The sequence below is a fragment of the Panicum virgatum genome, chromosome 9K (assembly GCF_016808335.1).
Source record: "Panicum virgatum strain AP13 chromosome 9K, P.virgatum_v5, whole genome shotgun sequence".
NCBI classification, from domain to species: Eukaryota; Viridiplantae; Streptophyta; class Magnoliopsida; order Poales; family Poaceae; genus Panicum; species Panicum virgatum.
In genome coordinates, this window is record NC_053144.1 from 42,770,697 (window position 1) to 42,787,830 (window position 17,134).

General features: G+C 44.1%; 3 protein-coding genes across 7 annotated transcripts; all 3 read left to right on the forward strand.

The window, feature by feature from the left end:
* Positions 1-1,258: 1,258 nt before the first annotated feature.
* On the forward strand, positions 1,259-11,806 carry LOC120651490. 5 transcript variants are annotated; one of them, XR_005666208.1, is made up of 5 exons: positions 1,259-1,376; positions 2,080-2,164; positions 2,381-2,442; positions 2,583-2,644; positions 11,539-11,772. XR_005666208.1 is itself a non-coding variant. In XM_039928975.1 (5 exons), the coding sequence occupies exons 1-5, from the start codon at positions 1,689-1,691 to the stop codon at positions 11,692-11,694; spliced, it is 537 nt and encodes a 178-aa protein (XP_039784909.1). In that variant the 5' UTR covers positions 1,579-1,688; the 3' UTR covers positions 11,695-11,806. The 5 variants fall into 5 exon arrangements, 4 of the variants coding, with proteins under 4 accessions (XP_039784909.1, XP_039784911.1, XP_039784910.1 ...); XM_039928975.1 differs by lacking the exon at positions 1,259-1,376 and adding an exon at positions 1,579-1,830 and having other exon boundaries at positions 11,509-11,806; XM_039928977.1 differs by lacking the exons at positions 1,259-1,376; positions 11,539-11,772 and adding exons at positions 1,587-1,830; positions 6,006-6,394.
* LOC120651491 lies at positions 2,944-4,407 on the forward strand. The gene is made up of 3 exons (XM_039928980.1): positions 2,944-3,776; positions 3,850-4,098; positions 4,179-4,407. Exons 1-3 carry the CDS (start codon positions 3,685-3,687, stop codon positions 4,264-4,266), a joined length of 429 nt encoding a protein of 142 aa, XP_039784914.1. The 5' UTR covers positions 2,944-3,684; the 3' UTR covers positions 4,267-4,407.
* A 416-nt stretch (positions 11,807-12,222) lies between the features above and the next one.
* Positions 12,223-17,134, forward strand: LOC120648715. The gene is made up of 9 exons (XM_039925402.1): positions 12,223-12,337; positions 12,429-12,559; positions 12,721-12,802; positions 12,872-13,010; positions 13,118-13,269; positions 13,362-13,758; positions 13,876-13,931; positions 16,568-16,649; positions 16,765-17,134. The coding sequence occupies exons 2-6, from the start codon at positions 12,439-12,441 to the stop codon at positions 13,621-13,623; spliced, it is 756 nt and encodes a 251-aa protein (XP_039781336.1). The 5' UTR covers positions 12,223-12,337; positions 12,429-12,438; the 3' UTR covers positions 13,624-13,758; positions 13,876-13,931; positions 16,568-16,649; positions 16,765-17,134.

Consider the following 17,134-nt stretch of genomic DNA (forward strand, 5'->3'; position numbering starts at 1 on the left):
CGCTGATGCACGCCGACGCTCGGGATGGAGAAAGCTACAGCAACGGCGCACCAGCAAGAGAAGAGGCAAAACCCTAGAGCAGGGCCGCGCGCTCGCGGCCATCACCCTGGTCCGAGCGAGGCGAGCGAGCGTGCACGTGTGGTGTTTCTTTTCTCTCCCCATCATATAGCTTGGAGGTGCAAAGATAGCCTCACTATTTAAGTTAGGTATCCTCATCTTCCACTAGCAATGTGGGACTGAAGGTTTGCATCACTCCTCCACTTTCTCATGCTCCCATGGATCTTTGAGATTTTATTTGAAATAGCTGAAATATTATTGAACCAAGCCCGTAAATTCCAACAAAGCCCGTAAATTCCAACAGACATACATTTATGTACTTTGTATCAAAAGTAGTGGAGATGCACATTCATAGACCGTGCCATTTATGTACTGCTGTTACAAAGGTTGCACGAAACAAATAGCTAGCAAGATAAACATAGATGGTCAGACGTTCTCCAATTCTACAGACTTGGGAAACTAATAAAGAGAGGGAAAGGGATTTGATTGATGGAATCCTGTAATGAAATCGGAGGCGGACATACTACGGCTACCATTGTAGCGGATCCGCCCATTGGTATTGCGGCAGTCGCGTGTTCACATGCGAATACCATGGCATGTGCTTCATCTTTTTTTTTTTTTTTTGATAGGAATGGCACGTGCTTCATCTTGTTTGTTGTTTAAAAAGAAAGAGGAGCTGAGGCCTTTTCTTGCTGAAAGCTGAGCTTTCGTGACGTGTTTCGCACCTAACTTGGCTTGGCTTTAGCTAACCCCCGGTTATGATCGACGCAAGCTGGATATACATATAAAATAATACAATAGCAAGTCAGTCATGCTGAATCTTCGACATTTCAAAGTCAACGCTGCACAGTAGTCTGGCTCTAGTAAGCCGCCCGTGTTTGTCCGGCCGGTCTGAAGAAAGGGACACGCTTGGGACCTCGAAATTCAAGGGCCAGACCAGATGCATTTCTATATAACAGACTCGGCGGGCGCCGCGGCCGCACAGCCTGGCTACGTAGGCGGGAAAATGGCGGCGCGTCCGATCTTGATCCCTCGGTTCCCGTCGCATGCTGAACCGAGGGCTGCTCGGCCTGATCACAGTGCTGGTTCCGTGCGTGTTTATCTCGGTGCCCAGATTCAGGTGATGCGTGCCGTGCCTACGGGACGCCGCGTGCCTTTATTACCGCTTGTGCGCCACTGCGCTTGTGCCACGTGCCTCCTTCATCCTGACGTACCGTTGGCCGACGGTGCTTCGTCGGTTCGGGGATAAATTCATCGACGGATAAATTCCAATGTCCTGCTCTTCCATTGACCCTCTTTCCCGTCTCCTTCCTGTTGGGGTAAGTTTCTGCCGCCTTCTTCCTCTCCGCCTTTCCCTTCCCTGCTGCGGCTATTTGCCTGAGTTGCAATTGCGTTCTTCGTCGTCGTTGTGGCGGCCTTGTTCCGCGTTCACAGCAACCTGCTGACTCCTAGCCTTTCACTGCTTCCGGGACCAGTTTTTGTGCTCCGCTGCCTGCGTTTGGGCCAACATGGCCTGCGCATAGGTGGCCTGCTATGGGTTCTGGGCTGCTTTGGTTCGGGTTGACAATTTAGATGGGTCAATTTGGTCTGCCTCCCATCGTCCTATCCTCATCACCCTTACGGTGCCATCAATGGCGGCGGCGGTGGCGGCGCAGCAGCCGCCGCTCGCGCGTGAGGGTTCGACGGTCGCTGCTGCCTGCTGCGACCAGGGAGCTCGCCGTCCTTGCACCCCCGGGACTAGGGAGCTCCTCGTCGCTGTATCTTCGTCCGTCTGTTCGTGGATTTGTTCCCTTTCTCCCATGCATCGATAGGAATACTGCTCTTTGCCGGAATGTCTTTGTGGCGCGCCCACAGCTAGCTGCTGATTCTTAGTGCTTCATTGCTCCGTGCTGTAGCTTCCTTCTTTCCGTGCTTTCACAGTTATTGACTACCTGTTCTTCTGTTTGGTCGTTCCTCTTTGTACTCTTTATTTCTCTGATATCAAAATGTAAATATCTTTTGTGTTCCCAATTTATTTCGCAGGTCTTGTTCGGATTCGGAGAGGAATCTTGCCTCCGTACACGTGCTCGTTGTTTTCCGTTGCTCCTGCTCGTTCGCTGCGCGTGAGGTGAGCTTCTGTTGTCACCTCGCACCTCGCCGATTAGCTCCCTGGCCAGCCTGTCCCTATGACTCTCTTGGCTCATCTGGTGCAAGATTGTTTTCCCCTTGGCTACTCATTTGTCCCTCTGTTCATTACCGTTTGAAGCCGTCTTACATCTTCATTGTTCTTCCGGCCTTAGTTTCTGTCAGGTTTCCCTGAATTCTCAACTACTCTACTTACCAGGCTTCTTGGATTAACCCCTTGGGACTGCTGCAAGTTTCGTTTGGCTTCTGGGCATTGTCACGGTAAGTGTTGTCTCTTCATCTTTTTGGTTGCATTCTCCCCCTTTGTTCAGCAGCACCTTAGGCCGTGCTGCGGCTTCTTTGTTGTCGGTGCCTTGGCTTCCGTCAGATGTTCCTGATTTCTGGACTACTGTATTTAACAGGCTATTTGGACTCCGGCCTCGGTTCTCTTGACCATTTCCTTTCACTTCTGGGCACCTTCACGGTAAGTGCGACCTCTTTATTTTTTTCAGAATTGAACGTATTCTAAGATTGAATGTGGTGCGAATGTCGGTTTCCATATGTGCTCTTTGCCTTTACTTTCCATATGTGCTCTTTGCCTTTACTGTTGGCTGCCGATGCCTACTGTGCTGGAGAAAATTGGTATTTGATGGCTTTCGAAGGTGGGCTTCGCTGAAATGTCCCGTTTGGAGTGGGCTTCGCTCAAAAGGGTACATCAAAGAGAACCAAACTGCTGAGAAGGACTCCGGGGATTTTATAATTTTTTTTATATCATTGGAGTCAACATGAACATGGGATATTACTCTTTTGCCCCTGACCAGCTTGAGATCCGTTTTGTTGGACGGGGCTCTGTTCTCTCGTAGTCTGTTCGTGCGCTCGCAACAAAGGAGAAAGGGAGTTGAGGGCCGCCGCTTGCTGCGCCGGCGCCGACCGCTCCGACCGCCCCGTCCTCGCTCGGTGCGGCAGCGCCCCGGCCCGTCCCTGTCTCCGCCTCCGGCGCGCGTGTCTGGCCCCGGATTTGGGCCTGCAGCGCCGCGCTCGTCCTGCCGGATTTGGGCCCGCAGCTCCGGCGTGGTGGCGCTTCTGCACGCGGGCGGCGGCCATGGCGCGTTGAACTCATTTCGATTTTGAGGTGTGTACTCAGATTTGCTTTGATTTTGTGCATTTGATTCAATTTGCCAGGACCTATGAATCCGACCGCTGTGCTCATTAACCTTAGAGTTTGGAGGATTTTGTGCATGAGTACTACTCAGTTCAGAGATTCAAAAATGCATATTATACAATAATTGAGCCATTGCCTGACCGAACGCATTGGCCAAATGTGGATTTGCCTTTTGTGGTTGGAGCACCACTTGATAAAAAGACTGCAGGAAGGTACAGAAAACTAAGGATCAAAGGCTTCCTAGAGGGTGGAGGCAGCAAAGGAAAAAGGGATGCCAAGGAGGCTGCCAAGGAGGTTGACAAGGAGCCTGCTAATGAGGCTGACAAGGAGGCTGCCAAGAGGCTGACAAATTTAAAAAGAAGATGATTAGAGGCAAAAGAAGGTGCAACAGATGTGGAGAGTTGGGTCACGGTGAAACTAGCTACAAGTGCCGACTTAATGGCACAAAGAAAAGGCAAGTACACAATACATCTCTTTAATTCATTGATGTTCCAAACTAGCTACAACCATTTTAATTGATTTTGCAGGAAGAGAAAGCCAAGAAAGAACACCACCAAGTATGGTGACAAAGCTAAAGTACCAAGCCAGAAAAAGCAAAAGACCAAGACAAATATAGATGACAATGGTGCAGCCCCAAATGTACATGAAAATGAAGCAAATATCGATGACAATGGTGCAGCCCCAAATGTCCAGGAAAACATTGTTGCTGTCCGAAGTCCATCAAAGCCAACTAAAGAGTCAATAATGCAAGCCAGCCCCCACAGGCTGACTAGAAGGTTAGGAATACTATCAATTTATTGCTGTTGTGTTGATGTAATTAAAAGCTGAAATATGTCTCACAATATCACTTTTGCAGTCGACTTGCTATGCTAATGGGAGAAGGTGGAGGTGAGCAGGCAACCATGCAAAATTCACCCCCAAGAGATCACCAGCAAAAAAGCTGATTCCAAGGAAGTTGAAGACCAAGTGAAATGAGAACTAAAAATATTTGGGCATTCACTGTGCATGTATCTTTTTCGTATGTTCTTGTTCACATACTGTCTATGTGAGATGTGAATTGAATAAGTATTGTCTATGTTCTTCAATGACAATTTGCACCTATATGAAATTCCAAGTTTCCAACCAATCAGAAAAATTGGCTTTGTGAGGACAGGGATTTGCGGCTAGCATCTACAGGTGTCCAGGATGCCGCTTGGCCTTTCTTTCTTTTTTTACAACACATGTACGTCCAAACGGGAAAGAATAACATTAAGAAGGGATCCGATCGGTTACAAACTGGGCAGGGGCAAAGTAGTAATGTTGTATGCTCATGTTTACTCAACCTGTGTAAATAAAGATACAAAATCCCTATAGTCCTTTCTAGCAGTTTGATCCCATTTGATAAGCCCTTTCCAGCGAAGCCCACTCTAAAGGGTTCATTTCAGCGAAGCCCACTTGTGAGAGGTATCAAATACCAATTTTCTCACTGTGCTGCTATGATGGGTGCTCTGAAATGCCTGTGTCCACCGCGCAGTGTCTTACACATGCTGCAAGAGGTGAATTCATTTTTACGACAATTTGAACCACTGGCCGCCACCTCTTGCTGTCTCATAGGTTGTTTTTGCATCCAATTAAGTTCCTATTCAGTCATATAAATAATGACTGACACTCTGCACTTACTTTCTCCCTGTTTTTCCTATTTCCTTTTGTCACATTCTTGCTTCGTTCCCGTCCTTCAACATGCCAAACTGTATTTCTCTGACTTTTATTTATCCCTCACCTGCTCGTGGTCCTCCTCGCTGCCTCTGCAGTGCGGAGTGATTCATAATTCCTTAATATTCCAAATTTATTTCCGTCAACAAATTTGCGAACAACACTTCCTTCAAAATCTTATTTTAAATAAAGCAACCAGGAGGCGGAGAGAAGGTTACCATGTTCGTCGTTGGTGTCAGTTATATGTCTCTATTGCAATCTGTGGCAACTCGATGCTTGTTGCCATATGTGTCTACTGTTTGTGAAATCAGTGACGACAAGACTGTGCTTTATGGGATAGAAATAGAACTGCACACACCAAACCTACTGTTAGGCGGGCAAAAAAAATTTCTGGGCATACGCCCAACCAGATGCAATATCTGGTTACGAAAAAGCTGCTTTGCAGGCAGTACGGTACTTACAGTCTATATATGGGTTCATCGTCGCCGATTATAGCTTCGAAGGAATGGTTGTTTACAGAAAATTTGTTGAAGCTATTACTACTGCTACACCCGCCCAAATGCCTGCTGACTTTTTCATACAAGGAAACAGAATGCCGCGTAGTTTGCCTCATGCCTTTGAGCTGTCGCCTCTTGCGCGGCATTTCTCAGCGAGGAACAAATCTATGTAATTTTTTATTCTTCTGAATTTGACTTGCAACTCTTCGTCTGAAGCAGCAGTACATGGTATGTTTATATGCTGCTGTCTTGTACCACTACCACAGATTTTGCTACCTTCCCAGAGCTACTTGCTTTATTCAAACGCAGCAAGTTTGCCTTCTCTGCCTTGTGGCAAACAATTTCAATCTTTTCTTACCCTTCTACGTTTTTAGCCCCCAGATTTTAGAATTCCTGCGCTTGGATTTTGTTCCTGCACGTCCAAAAGTCCACAGTTGTGCACGCTTGTGCTATGCTCGAAATCATTTCTTACCAGCCTTAATTTTTTATACCAGCGTGGGTATGGAGCGTCAACGCCCGTTGCAGATAAGAACTGCTTCAGATGTGGCAATTAGTTCCTGTACGTTTCTACTCTCAATTGAAGCTAATTTGCAGGCCTCCCTGGTTACCTTATACATAAGCAACTCTTGTGTGGTACTCTCTCTTTGCTGTACTCTGCTATATGTAGCTTCTTCTGTGCTCTTGTCCACGCGAACCGTACGGCGAAAACGAGACTGTACGTGTTCCTTTTCATATTCATTGATATCAGCAGTGCCGTATCGACCGAAGTACTCATAGTAGTTGCACCACTTACCTGGTGCAGATGCTACCAGTTGCTACGTGCCCGATGTTTCAAATCCCGCCGAACGCCGCCGTAAGCGTATGAAGAGGTTACAGGAGAAACGAATAGCTTCATCGGGTGCTGTGCACTTAGCCATGCGCCCATGCCTGCCTACATGTTTATTACCTAATGGCTTATCACTCGCTTGCCATAATAGCCTATTGCTGCTTAACCTATTAGGAAGAAGTGCACTTGGTTTTGCTACTTCTCTCGGGTGTGGGCATTTCAACGAAGACTACGTAGATGCGTTAAAAGGTATGGTTCGTCATTGATTCCATTAGCCACCGACCTCGTCTAAGCCTTGTGGATCAATACCCTTACATTTCCTTTTCCTTTCGTTCCGGGTCCATTCGTTGCTTCGCTGATCCAATGCTCGCATTCTGCCTAACAGCTTCCTACAGCCAACGTTCTTATTACGGCCCTCCCGAATACAAATGCCGACACTGTGATGCCATTTTTTGGTTCGAAGAGCGAATTAAATCAGATTCATCATCTCGGAACAATCGTATTGTGTATAGCAGTTGCTGCAAGGGAGGAAAGGTTGCTATACCTGCATTTTGTTGTTGGCCTGAACCGTTAGCTTCTCTCGCAACATCCAATGGTGATACTACTTCGAAACTATTAATGAAAAATATAAGACAATACAACTGTTTATTTGCATTCACATCTATGGGGGCAAACATTGACCAATCTATCAACGATGGCCGAGGGCCACCTGTTTTTAAGATAAATGGTCAGGTGCACCATTGAATTGGATCGCTACTCCCCTCGGATGGCACTCCTCCAAAATTTATTCAACTATACATCTATGACACTGCTAACGAAATTAAAAATAGACTGAATGCTTTGGATTCTTGTGACTCTGTTCCTAATTCTCTGGACCCAACTATAGTTGACAGTTTACTGAAAATGTTAGACGAATACAATCCTTTTGTCAAAAAATTTAGATCCGCTCGAGACAGATTAGCCGATCATGGAAATGAGGAATTTGTTATTAGAATAGTTGGAGCCAAAGAAGGAGATGCCGTCCAGTACAACTTACCCAGTACTGATGAGCTTGCTATGCTTGTTGTTGGTGATTTTTCCCTAGACACATTCAAGCGAGACATCATCATACAAACGCACCCTGGGAGCTTACAACAAATATCACCATTACATCCTGATTTTATGGCACTCCAATATCCTTTGCTTTTCCCTCATGGGGACCGTGGCTTCTAGATAGGCGTTCTGTACAATGGGGACAGACCATCAAGCCGTAGAGCTCGAGTAAAAATGACTATGCAGGACTACTACTGTTCCAGATCCATTATAGAAGCAACCAACCCAATCCTTTTTTATGCTATGGCTCTTTATCAAGTCAAATAAAGGTGGATGCTCGAGCTGCTGTAGATGAAAACAGACTGGTACATAATTAAGAATCAATCTAAACTCCGTGCTAAAAATCTTCAAGGCATAGCTGATGCAGTAGGCCGTGGCTGTATCGATGGCACAGAGATGGGAAAACTAACTGTTCTGCCTGCTTCACATACTGGTGGTAGATGATATATGGTTCAAAATTACCATGACGCCATAGCTATCTGTAGAGTTTATGGACCACCAGATTTCTTTACTACTTTTACTTGCAACCCAAAGTGGCGAGAAATATCTGAAGGTATCTTAGAACCCGGTCAAAAAAGTACTGATAGAGCCGATATCGTAGTCAGGGTGTACAACATGAAGCTTGAATAGATGCTTCATGACATTAAAAGTGGCACGGCATTTGGGCCCGTTAGTGCAGGTAAGCGCTATTAGCTCAAGCTTATCACCTTTTGTTTTCCCTTTTTTCGGTCTGCTCTTATATTTTCCTGTATTGTTTACTCTACAGTACTGCATACTGTAGAATTTCAGAAGCATGGACCCCCTCATGCCCATATCATCTTATGGCTTACAGTCGATACTATGCATCCTACACCAGATTTTATCGACTCTTACATTAGTGCCGAAATACCAGATCCAAAAGAGGATCCTTTAGGGTACGCTTTAGTTGCCGAGCACATGGTTCATGGTCCGTGCGGGCCCCTAAAACCCAACTGCCCTTGCATGAAAAATGGGAAATGCACAAAAGGTTTTCCGAAACAGTTCCAAGAGAAGACTACTATCGATGAACAAGGCTTTGCCACATACAAAAGACCTAATAATGGTCGGTACAATATAAAGGGAGGGCTAAAACTAGACAACCGTTGGATTGTTCCCTATAATATGTACTTGCTCAAAAAATTCCAAGCCCACATAAATGTCAAATGGTGCAACAAAGGAATCTTTATTAAATACTTATTCAAGTATGTAACAAAGGGGGCTGACTGTGCTAAAATATATGTCAAAAAACTTCGCAATGGTGAAGAGACTGCTAATGATACTGAAACATAAACAAGAAATGAGGTAAAAGAATACTTAGATTGTCGTTACATTTGTGAGCAAGATGCATGCTGGCGTATCTTTGGTTTCGACATCCACAGACATTTTCCAGCTGTGCAAAGGCTTTCTGTGCACTTGCCAAATGAGAACACCATAATTTATCCAGAAGATGCTAACATGGCTGAAATAGTAACGGAAGAATTCTTGCGACGAACTACGTTGACACAATGGTTTGTTGCAAATGAATCTTATTCCGCTGCCAGACAGCTAACTTACTGTGAATTCCCATCCAAATGGCGTTGGGATGAAGGGTCTAGAAGTTGGGAGCCTAGGAAATCAGGATTCAAAATTGGCCGTGTTTACTATGTCCATCCATCCGTTGGGGAACGATATTATCTTAGGATGCTACTGATGACGGTCAAAGGGGCTACTTCTTATGAAGACATCCGCACGTGGAAAGGTGTAATTTTACCGACGTTTAAAGCAGCGTGCAATGCACGTGGCCTTCTTGGAGATGATAAAGAATGGCTGAATGCTTTCGATGAAGTTGTTCCATGGGCTACATCTCCACAACTAAGACAACTTTTTGTCACAATGCTTTTACACTGCGAGGTCAACGATGAGTACGCCTTTTTTCATAAGGTCTGGAAATTTTTAGCCGACGACATTCAGTACCAATTTAAGAGTATCACAAGAAATTGCAAGTATGAGCTGTATGAAAGTAGACTTAAAGATTACTTGCTAGATGACCTTGATATACTGTTCGGTAAAAATGGTGGCCAAATGAAAGACTACAACTTGCCACCAAAAAATACCTCATCCCAAGAGGTGTATAGCAACCGTTTGATCCAAGAAGAATTAACATACGATATTGCTGAGTTGCTTTGCGAATTTGAGGAGCACATCTCCTCTCTAAACACCAACCAGATGCATGCTTTTAAAACTATAACGCAAACTGTTTCCAATGGAATGCCTGGGTTTTTTTTCGTATCTGGATACGGAGGGACCGGGATAACTTATTTATGGAATGCTATTGTTACATTCATACGAGCTCAGAAAAAATTTGTCCTCGCGGTTGCTTCTTCCGGAGTGGCTTCATTGTTACTACCTGGAGGTCGAACTGCTCATTCACGATTTAAAATACCTTGCGACGCCGAAGAAGATACAGTATGTGATATTAAGCGAGGGTCTATGCTCGCTGAATTAATTGTTGAGACCTCATTGATAATCTGGGACGAAGCACTCATGACTCATAGAAAAGCTTTTGAAACTTTAGATAGAACAATTCGTGATATCCTAGCAGCTCATTCAGAAGAGGCAGCAGATAAACCATTCGGTGGAAAGGTAGTTGTTCTTGGAGGTGATCTGAGACAGATTTTGCCCGTCATTGAAGGCGGTTCCCGAGAGGAAATAGTGAACACGGCAATTGTGAATTCACCTTTATGGCCAAGTGTTCAAGTATTGCATCTAAATCAGAACATGAGACTAGCATCGTCAACTCTACATTCCATTGCTTACGCTGAAATGTTATCATTTGGGGATTGAATTCTGTCTGTTGATGAAGGGAAACTTGACACTACAGCGCGCGAAGGTGAATCAGAAGCCACATGGGTCACTATTCCAGATGACCTTTTACTTTGGACGTCAGGAAATAAAATACAATGCATTGTCGACAGCATATATGAGAACCTCGAAACTAATTACTCTGACATTTCATACCTCAGAGCACGTGCAATTCTGACACCTACAAATGACACTGCAGATTTAATCAATATCCATATTGTGTCCATGTTACCTACCAAGGAAAAACACTATTTAAGCTGTGACAAAATTAGCAAAGGTCCTGGAGCACATGAATCGTATGATCTATTATACCCTGTAGAATTTTTGAATTCTTTGAATGGAAATAATTTTCCTCAACATGATTTGAGGCTCAAAAAGGGAGTTCCTGTTATGCTTCTGTGTAATTTGAATCAATCTGAGGGATTATGCAATGGGACAAGGCTGATAGTGTTAGAGTTGGGAGACACTATTATAAAGGCTGAGATCATGACTGGAATGCATGCAGGAAAAGGTGTACTAATCCCACGTATTACCTTGTCATTGAAAAGCACAAAGCTGCCTTTTGTGCTAGAGAGAAAACAATATCCAATTAAAGTTTGTTATGCCATGACGATCAATAAAAGTCAAGGCCAAACCCTACAAACAGTTGGAATCTACTTAAAAACACCAGTGTTCAGCCATGGTCAACTATATGTTGCTGTTTCGCGTGTTACTTCTAGAAAAGGCTTAAAAATCCTAATAGAAGACGACCATGGAGTGTGTACCAATCAAACAAAAAATATTGTTTACAAAGAAATTTTATCTGCAATAGCCCAAGCACCAGTGTAGCAAGGGGTCATTTGTCTATAGTTTTCCCCTCTATTCTCTTTTTGTTTGTATATGGATGTAGCAAGCAGTAATAGTAGATATTACTGTGCCCTGTTACCGTATTTGTCTGTGGCTGCTTCTCTTCCTGTTCACATATGTATATAAGAAATGGTACCACTAAATATTACTATGACTTACTGCAGTATTTAATTTCTCTTGCTTACAGTACGTTTTCCTCATACTTGCCTGCTTATGGCTTCTTCTATATTCTGCTCACATTCTTCAACATAAGTTTGCCTGCATTTTCTTCTCATTTGCTAAAGAACTGATTCTACATCTTATGATTTTACTACAATATCAGCTCTACAAATCAGTGGCACTATTATATATGTTACAATTGCTTCTCCTAACAGCTAGCCGTCTATTTTCTCTCCAAATATAAGATGCCATTTGCCACTCTTGCTGGTTTGGAACCTCGTGATCGTTTCGCAACGATCTGCGTCAAGGTTGTGCGAAAATGGGAATACAGGGACCTGCTGATGATGGAGCCATTCTTCATATTGACCTTGTACTTGCCGACCAAGAGGTTAGTAAAATAGTTGACAGTCACTCTGTTGTGCTCTACTGTAACCATTGTTTCCTTTCTCTGCTGCGCACCTTAGATTTCTGACAACTCCAAAAAAAATTAGACTTTGCCGTAAGGAAAACCTCTCCAGCAAGAACTGGCATTATGATGGAAAATCTTCCTTTTCCTGCAGCGTAATGCAATGTACGTAGAGATTCCTCATGACGTGGTAGACGATTTCAATGCACAAGTTGAAGAAGGTGAAATTTATGTCATCAGCCGTTTCAGGATTACCAATGCCAAAAACTTTTTCAGAGCTGTTGAAGGCCGCTATATGATAGAGTTCACATATCACACAAGGGTAGCAGTTGCAAGAGATCCTCCTCGTGGTTTCCCAAAATATGTTTACAGCCTCACTCCTTTTCATCAGCTGCCTGACCTTGTTGGGAACTGCAGAAAATTTCTAGGTTCGGCACAAAATTACAACAAGCAAACTATGCACAGAGCTTTACTACGCTATTCACACTACTGTGTATCGCTTGTTTAAACATTTGCCTCTTTCCCTTATGAGCATATGTACTCGGCTTGGTGACTGAAGTAAGTGAGATTCAGCCAGTTGAGGTCTCCCCTAACCAGAATCCAACCATTACAAGGAAGCTTACTCTAAGAAATGCAAGGTAATAGTATCTACTTCTACCAGTTTTGGCTGCACTCATGCGTCTTCAAATATTCATTACACATAGTAACTACTAAATTGTATTTAAGTAGAGATGTTGAAATGAGTATGACTTTATGGGGCCAACGAGCAAGTAATTTTGATATTGAAGAGCTTTGTAACATTAACGATGGCAAGCCAGTTCCAGTTCTCTTTGTCGGCTGCCTTATGAAAACCTTTCGAGGTTAGCCTAGTCATTTGGTCCTATCTATATTCAGAAACTTTCATGGACATATGATTCTCTATTTCAAGCTCGCCGTATTACTGTATACATCTTTACATCGCCATTACTATTTTCCATAACTCACTGATTTTTCGTACCATTCTGTACACATTGAAATACAGGTCAGGACTACATTAGTGGCAGTGCAGCCAGTAAATGGTACTTCAATCCTGACATTCCAGAAGTCTCAGCGTTTTCGAACAGGTGTGCAGCTATCTTAACTCGCAGATTGGCATGTGTACGCTGCTTGCTTATGCACATGAACTTCTTCAGACTTAGCAACGAAAGAATTCACATCAACCATTTACCACCACCACCACCTCCAAACCAGCCTCAACAGCCACAAAGCATGCCGCAACAAGAAATCAGCTACCTCGCTGATCTACAGAGGATAGACCCGTACGATTTCCCGGTAAGTCATGCATGACTACAATCAGGAAGCTAGAAAAAAAACTCTAATAAAATAAGTACCTTATACTTCTGTTATTAACTGAGCGCTTGAAAATTCTTCATACACAGACAAATGGTTGCCTATGCACAGTTACCATTGCCAGGCTCATCGCAGATGCGCCCTGGTGGTTTCCATCATGCACTAGATGTGGTAAGGCGTGCACTGTAGAAGGGAACACTTTTAGATGCTATCAATGTGACTGCTCAAACTACAAGTACAAGTAAGCAATCCACAATGCTTCATTACCCTTACGACATTAGACAATTCAGAGACACTATATTTCTAATGACACCATCAACGTTTCCATTGCAGATACAAGCTCTCTTTTATAGCGACTGATGGCACCGCAGAAGCAGAAATGATATGTTTTGGACCTGTTGCTCAGCGCATTGTTGGGAGAAGTGTTGATTCAATGATGAGAACTGTCAGGCATGATGAGGACTTCCCACCAGACATTGCAGGAATTGTCTCTCATAAGTTCACATTCGCGATCAATATGACGAGCCAGAGTTTCTACACGTGTATCAAGAAGTACATGATCACCTCAATAATCACTTCATATGGACGACAGTGAGCTATTCCTCACCTTCCTGCACCTGCTCCTGCTGCCCAGCCAAGTGAGCAGCGAAGGGACACCACATCTAGTACCAGCAGAACCTTAGACAAACATGCGTTGAACATCGTCTCTGAATTAGCTTCCCAGCACCAGGTACTTTGGCCCATAAGAAGTAAAAGATAATGGCATTTTATTTTACAGTTAGTTCGTCTACTTCACCATTACTAGCACCAACTGAATCTCAGAACATATCTCTTTTCCTATTTGTAGACTCCTCCAGCAAGCCCAACAACTGCTGAAACTCCGGCTAAAGAAATGTCGATTCGGTAAGTACCACATTCAAAAAAATAGCTGCTATTACAACATCAATCAAAATGTCTGCAACTTCTGTTTGCCTTTATGCAGCCATGTCACGGAATCCACTTCTTAGTCTGTACAACAACAACAACAACATAGCCTTTTTTTCCAAGCAAGTTGGGGTAGGCTAGAGATGAAACCCGAAAGAAATAAGTTCAAGGTTCAGGCACATTGATAGCTAGTATCCAAGCGCTCCTATCCAAAGCTATCTCTTTACAGATATTCCAATCCTTAAGGTCTCTCTTAACCGACTCATCCCACGTCAGTTTAGGTCTACCTCAAACCCTCTTTACATTATCGACTCGCTCAAGAACTCCATTACGCACCGGCGCCTCAGGAGGCCTTCGTTGGACATGTCCAAACCATCTCAGCCAATGCTGGGTAAGTTTCTCCTCAATTGGTGCCACCCCGACCCTATCCCGAATAACTTCGTTCCGGACTCTATCCCTCATTATGTTCCCGCAAAACCACCGCAACATCCGCATCTCTGCTACACTCAGTTGCTGGACATGTCGCCTTTTGTAGGCCAACATTCAGCACCGTATAACATCGCCGGACGAATTGCTGTCCTATAGAATTTGCCTTTTAGCTTTTGTGGCACCCTCTTGTCACAAAGGATGCCAGAAGCTTGCCGCCATTTCAACCAGCCAGCTAAAATTCTATGCCTAATATCTTCATCAATGTCGCCATCCTTTTGTAGCACCGATCCTAAATACCGAAAAGTATCCTTCTGGACCACCACTTGCCCATCTAGACTAACGTCTCCCCCCTCATGCCTAGTCGCGCTGAAATCGCACATCATGTACTCAGTCTTGGTCCTACTAAGTCTGAACCCTTTCGACTCTAACGTGCGTCTCCACAGCTCTAACTTCCTATTAACCCCTGCCCTACTCTCGTCAACTAGCACCACATCATCAGCAAAGAGCATACACCAAGGGATCTCACCTTGTATATCCCTTGTGACCTCATCCATCACTAAAGCAAATAAATAAGGGCTCAATGCTGACCCCTGGTGTAGGCCTATGTTAATAGGAAAATCAGTGGTGTTGCCATCACATGTCCGGACAAACGTCGTCGCATCCTTGTACATATCCTTAATGAGGGTAATGTACTTAGTTGGGACTTTGTGCTTCTCCAAGGCCCACCACATGACATTTCTCAGTACTTTGTCATATGTCTTCTCAAGGTCAATGAAGACCATGTACAAGTCCTTCTTCTGCTCCATATATCTCTCCATCAATTGTCGTATTAAGAAAATCGCCTCCATGGTTGACCTTCCAGGCATGAACCCAAATTGGTTTTGGGTCACACTTGTCACTCTTCTTAGGTGATGCTCGATAACCCTCTCACAAAGCTTCATCGTATGGCTCATCAGCTTAATCCCACGGTAGTTAGTACAACTTTGAACATCGCCCTTGTTTTTGAAGATAGGTACTAATATACTTCTCTTACATTCTTCCGGCATCTTGTTTGACTGAAAAAAGAGATTAAAAAGCTTAGTTAACCATACTATTGCTCTATCTCCTAGGCATCTCCACACCTCAATGGGGATACCATCAGGGCCCATCGCTTTACCTCCCTTCATCCTCTTCAAAGCCTCCCCGATCTCTACCTCCTGAATTCTCCTCACAAAACATCTATTGGTATCGTCAAAAGAGTCAGCTAACTCAAGGGTAGGGCCCTCACTCTCCCCATTAAACAACTTGTCGAAGTACTCTCTCCATCTATCCATGATCTCCTCATCCTTCACTACCAGTCGATCTGTCTCATCCTTAATGCATTTGATTTGGTTGATGTCCCTTGTCTTCCGCTCGCGGATCCTAGCCATCCTATAAATGTCCTTCTCCCCTTCTTTTGTGCCTAGCCGCTGATACAGGTCATCATACGCCTTACCCTTTGCTACACTCACAGCTCGCTTTGCAACCCTCTTCGCTAATTTATAGCCCTCGATGTTGGCTGCACTCATGTCAAGGTGGAGGCGCTTGAAACACTCCTTCTTCTCCTTAATAGCCCTTTGCACCTCGTCGTTCCACCACCATGTGTCTTTCCCCTCCTATTTGCCTCCCCTACTCACGCCAAACACCTCTGAGGCCACCTTCTGAACACATGTTGCCATCTTTAGCCACATGCCATCTGCGTCTTCTCCTTCTTCCCAAGGCCCCTCACCTAGCATCCTTTCCTTTAACGCTTGTGCCGCTTCTCCTCTAAGCTTCCACCACTTTGTTCTCGCACATACGACGACACAACCGACGATGAGGTAGCTTCACACTCTTCTCAAGCACATGTATTCTCTTGACCTATGAGCAATTCCTTGTTACTACGACAACTACATTCTTGCATATCCACAAACCAAATAAATTTTTAGTAAATTTGCTATGCTTCAATTTTGCCAAAGAGGGGGAACATGACTTACCTAAACGGTCAAGGACCACTAAAGAAAAAGCTGCTGCAGAAACATCTAAGCAGACTTCCTCAGCCCACACATCTCCTAAAAGGTTATAACCCTCTTGTACTCATATTTGATTTGACACCTATTAATAGTGCATTAATCTTACAACAGTTTACTATCGCTTTTTCCAATTTATGACTGCGCATCTAATTTCAGGTCCTCTGACGACAACCCAAAACCATCAAGCACCAAAGGTTCCGAGGCAAAGACCCTACGTTCTCACAAGAACAAATATCTGGTCAGTTCAGCCTGCCTTCCACCAATTCCAGATAGCTGTATCTGAACTCGCTACATCCATTTATATATGAGAACGTATTCTATGTTCAACTTCTAATTTGAACTAAAAGTTGTAGGTGCACCACTGAAAGCCTCACTTCCACTGTATCATCCTCCATCGGATCTGTGAAATTACTACTACATCCACAGACCTCCTAGTGACGAAAAGCTGCTCGCACCTACAATCTTTTGTTGGAGTGCGCAAACTCCTGTGTAAATATTCCTAGCAGCTTGACAACCCACAAATAAATGCGTGTTGCTGTAGAGCAATCTAGCCCAACAGGGATGTCACCTCCTTGCTTGCATATTATGTACTGGTAATGTAATGCGCACTGTACATGTGCACTGAATCCTGGCAACCTAATCCTACATCATGTAATATATCCCATCTGCCAAAGTATCGTCATCCTTTGAACGTTTATATTACAAGCTCCTGATCTTGCCTAA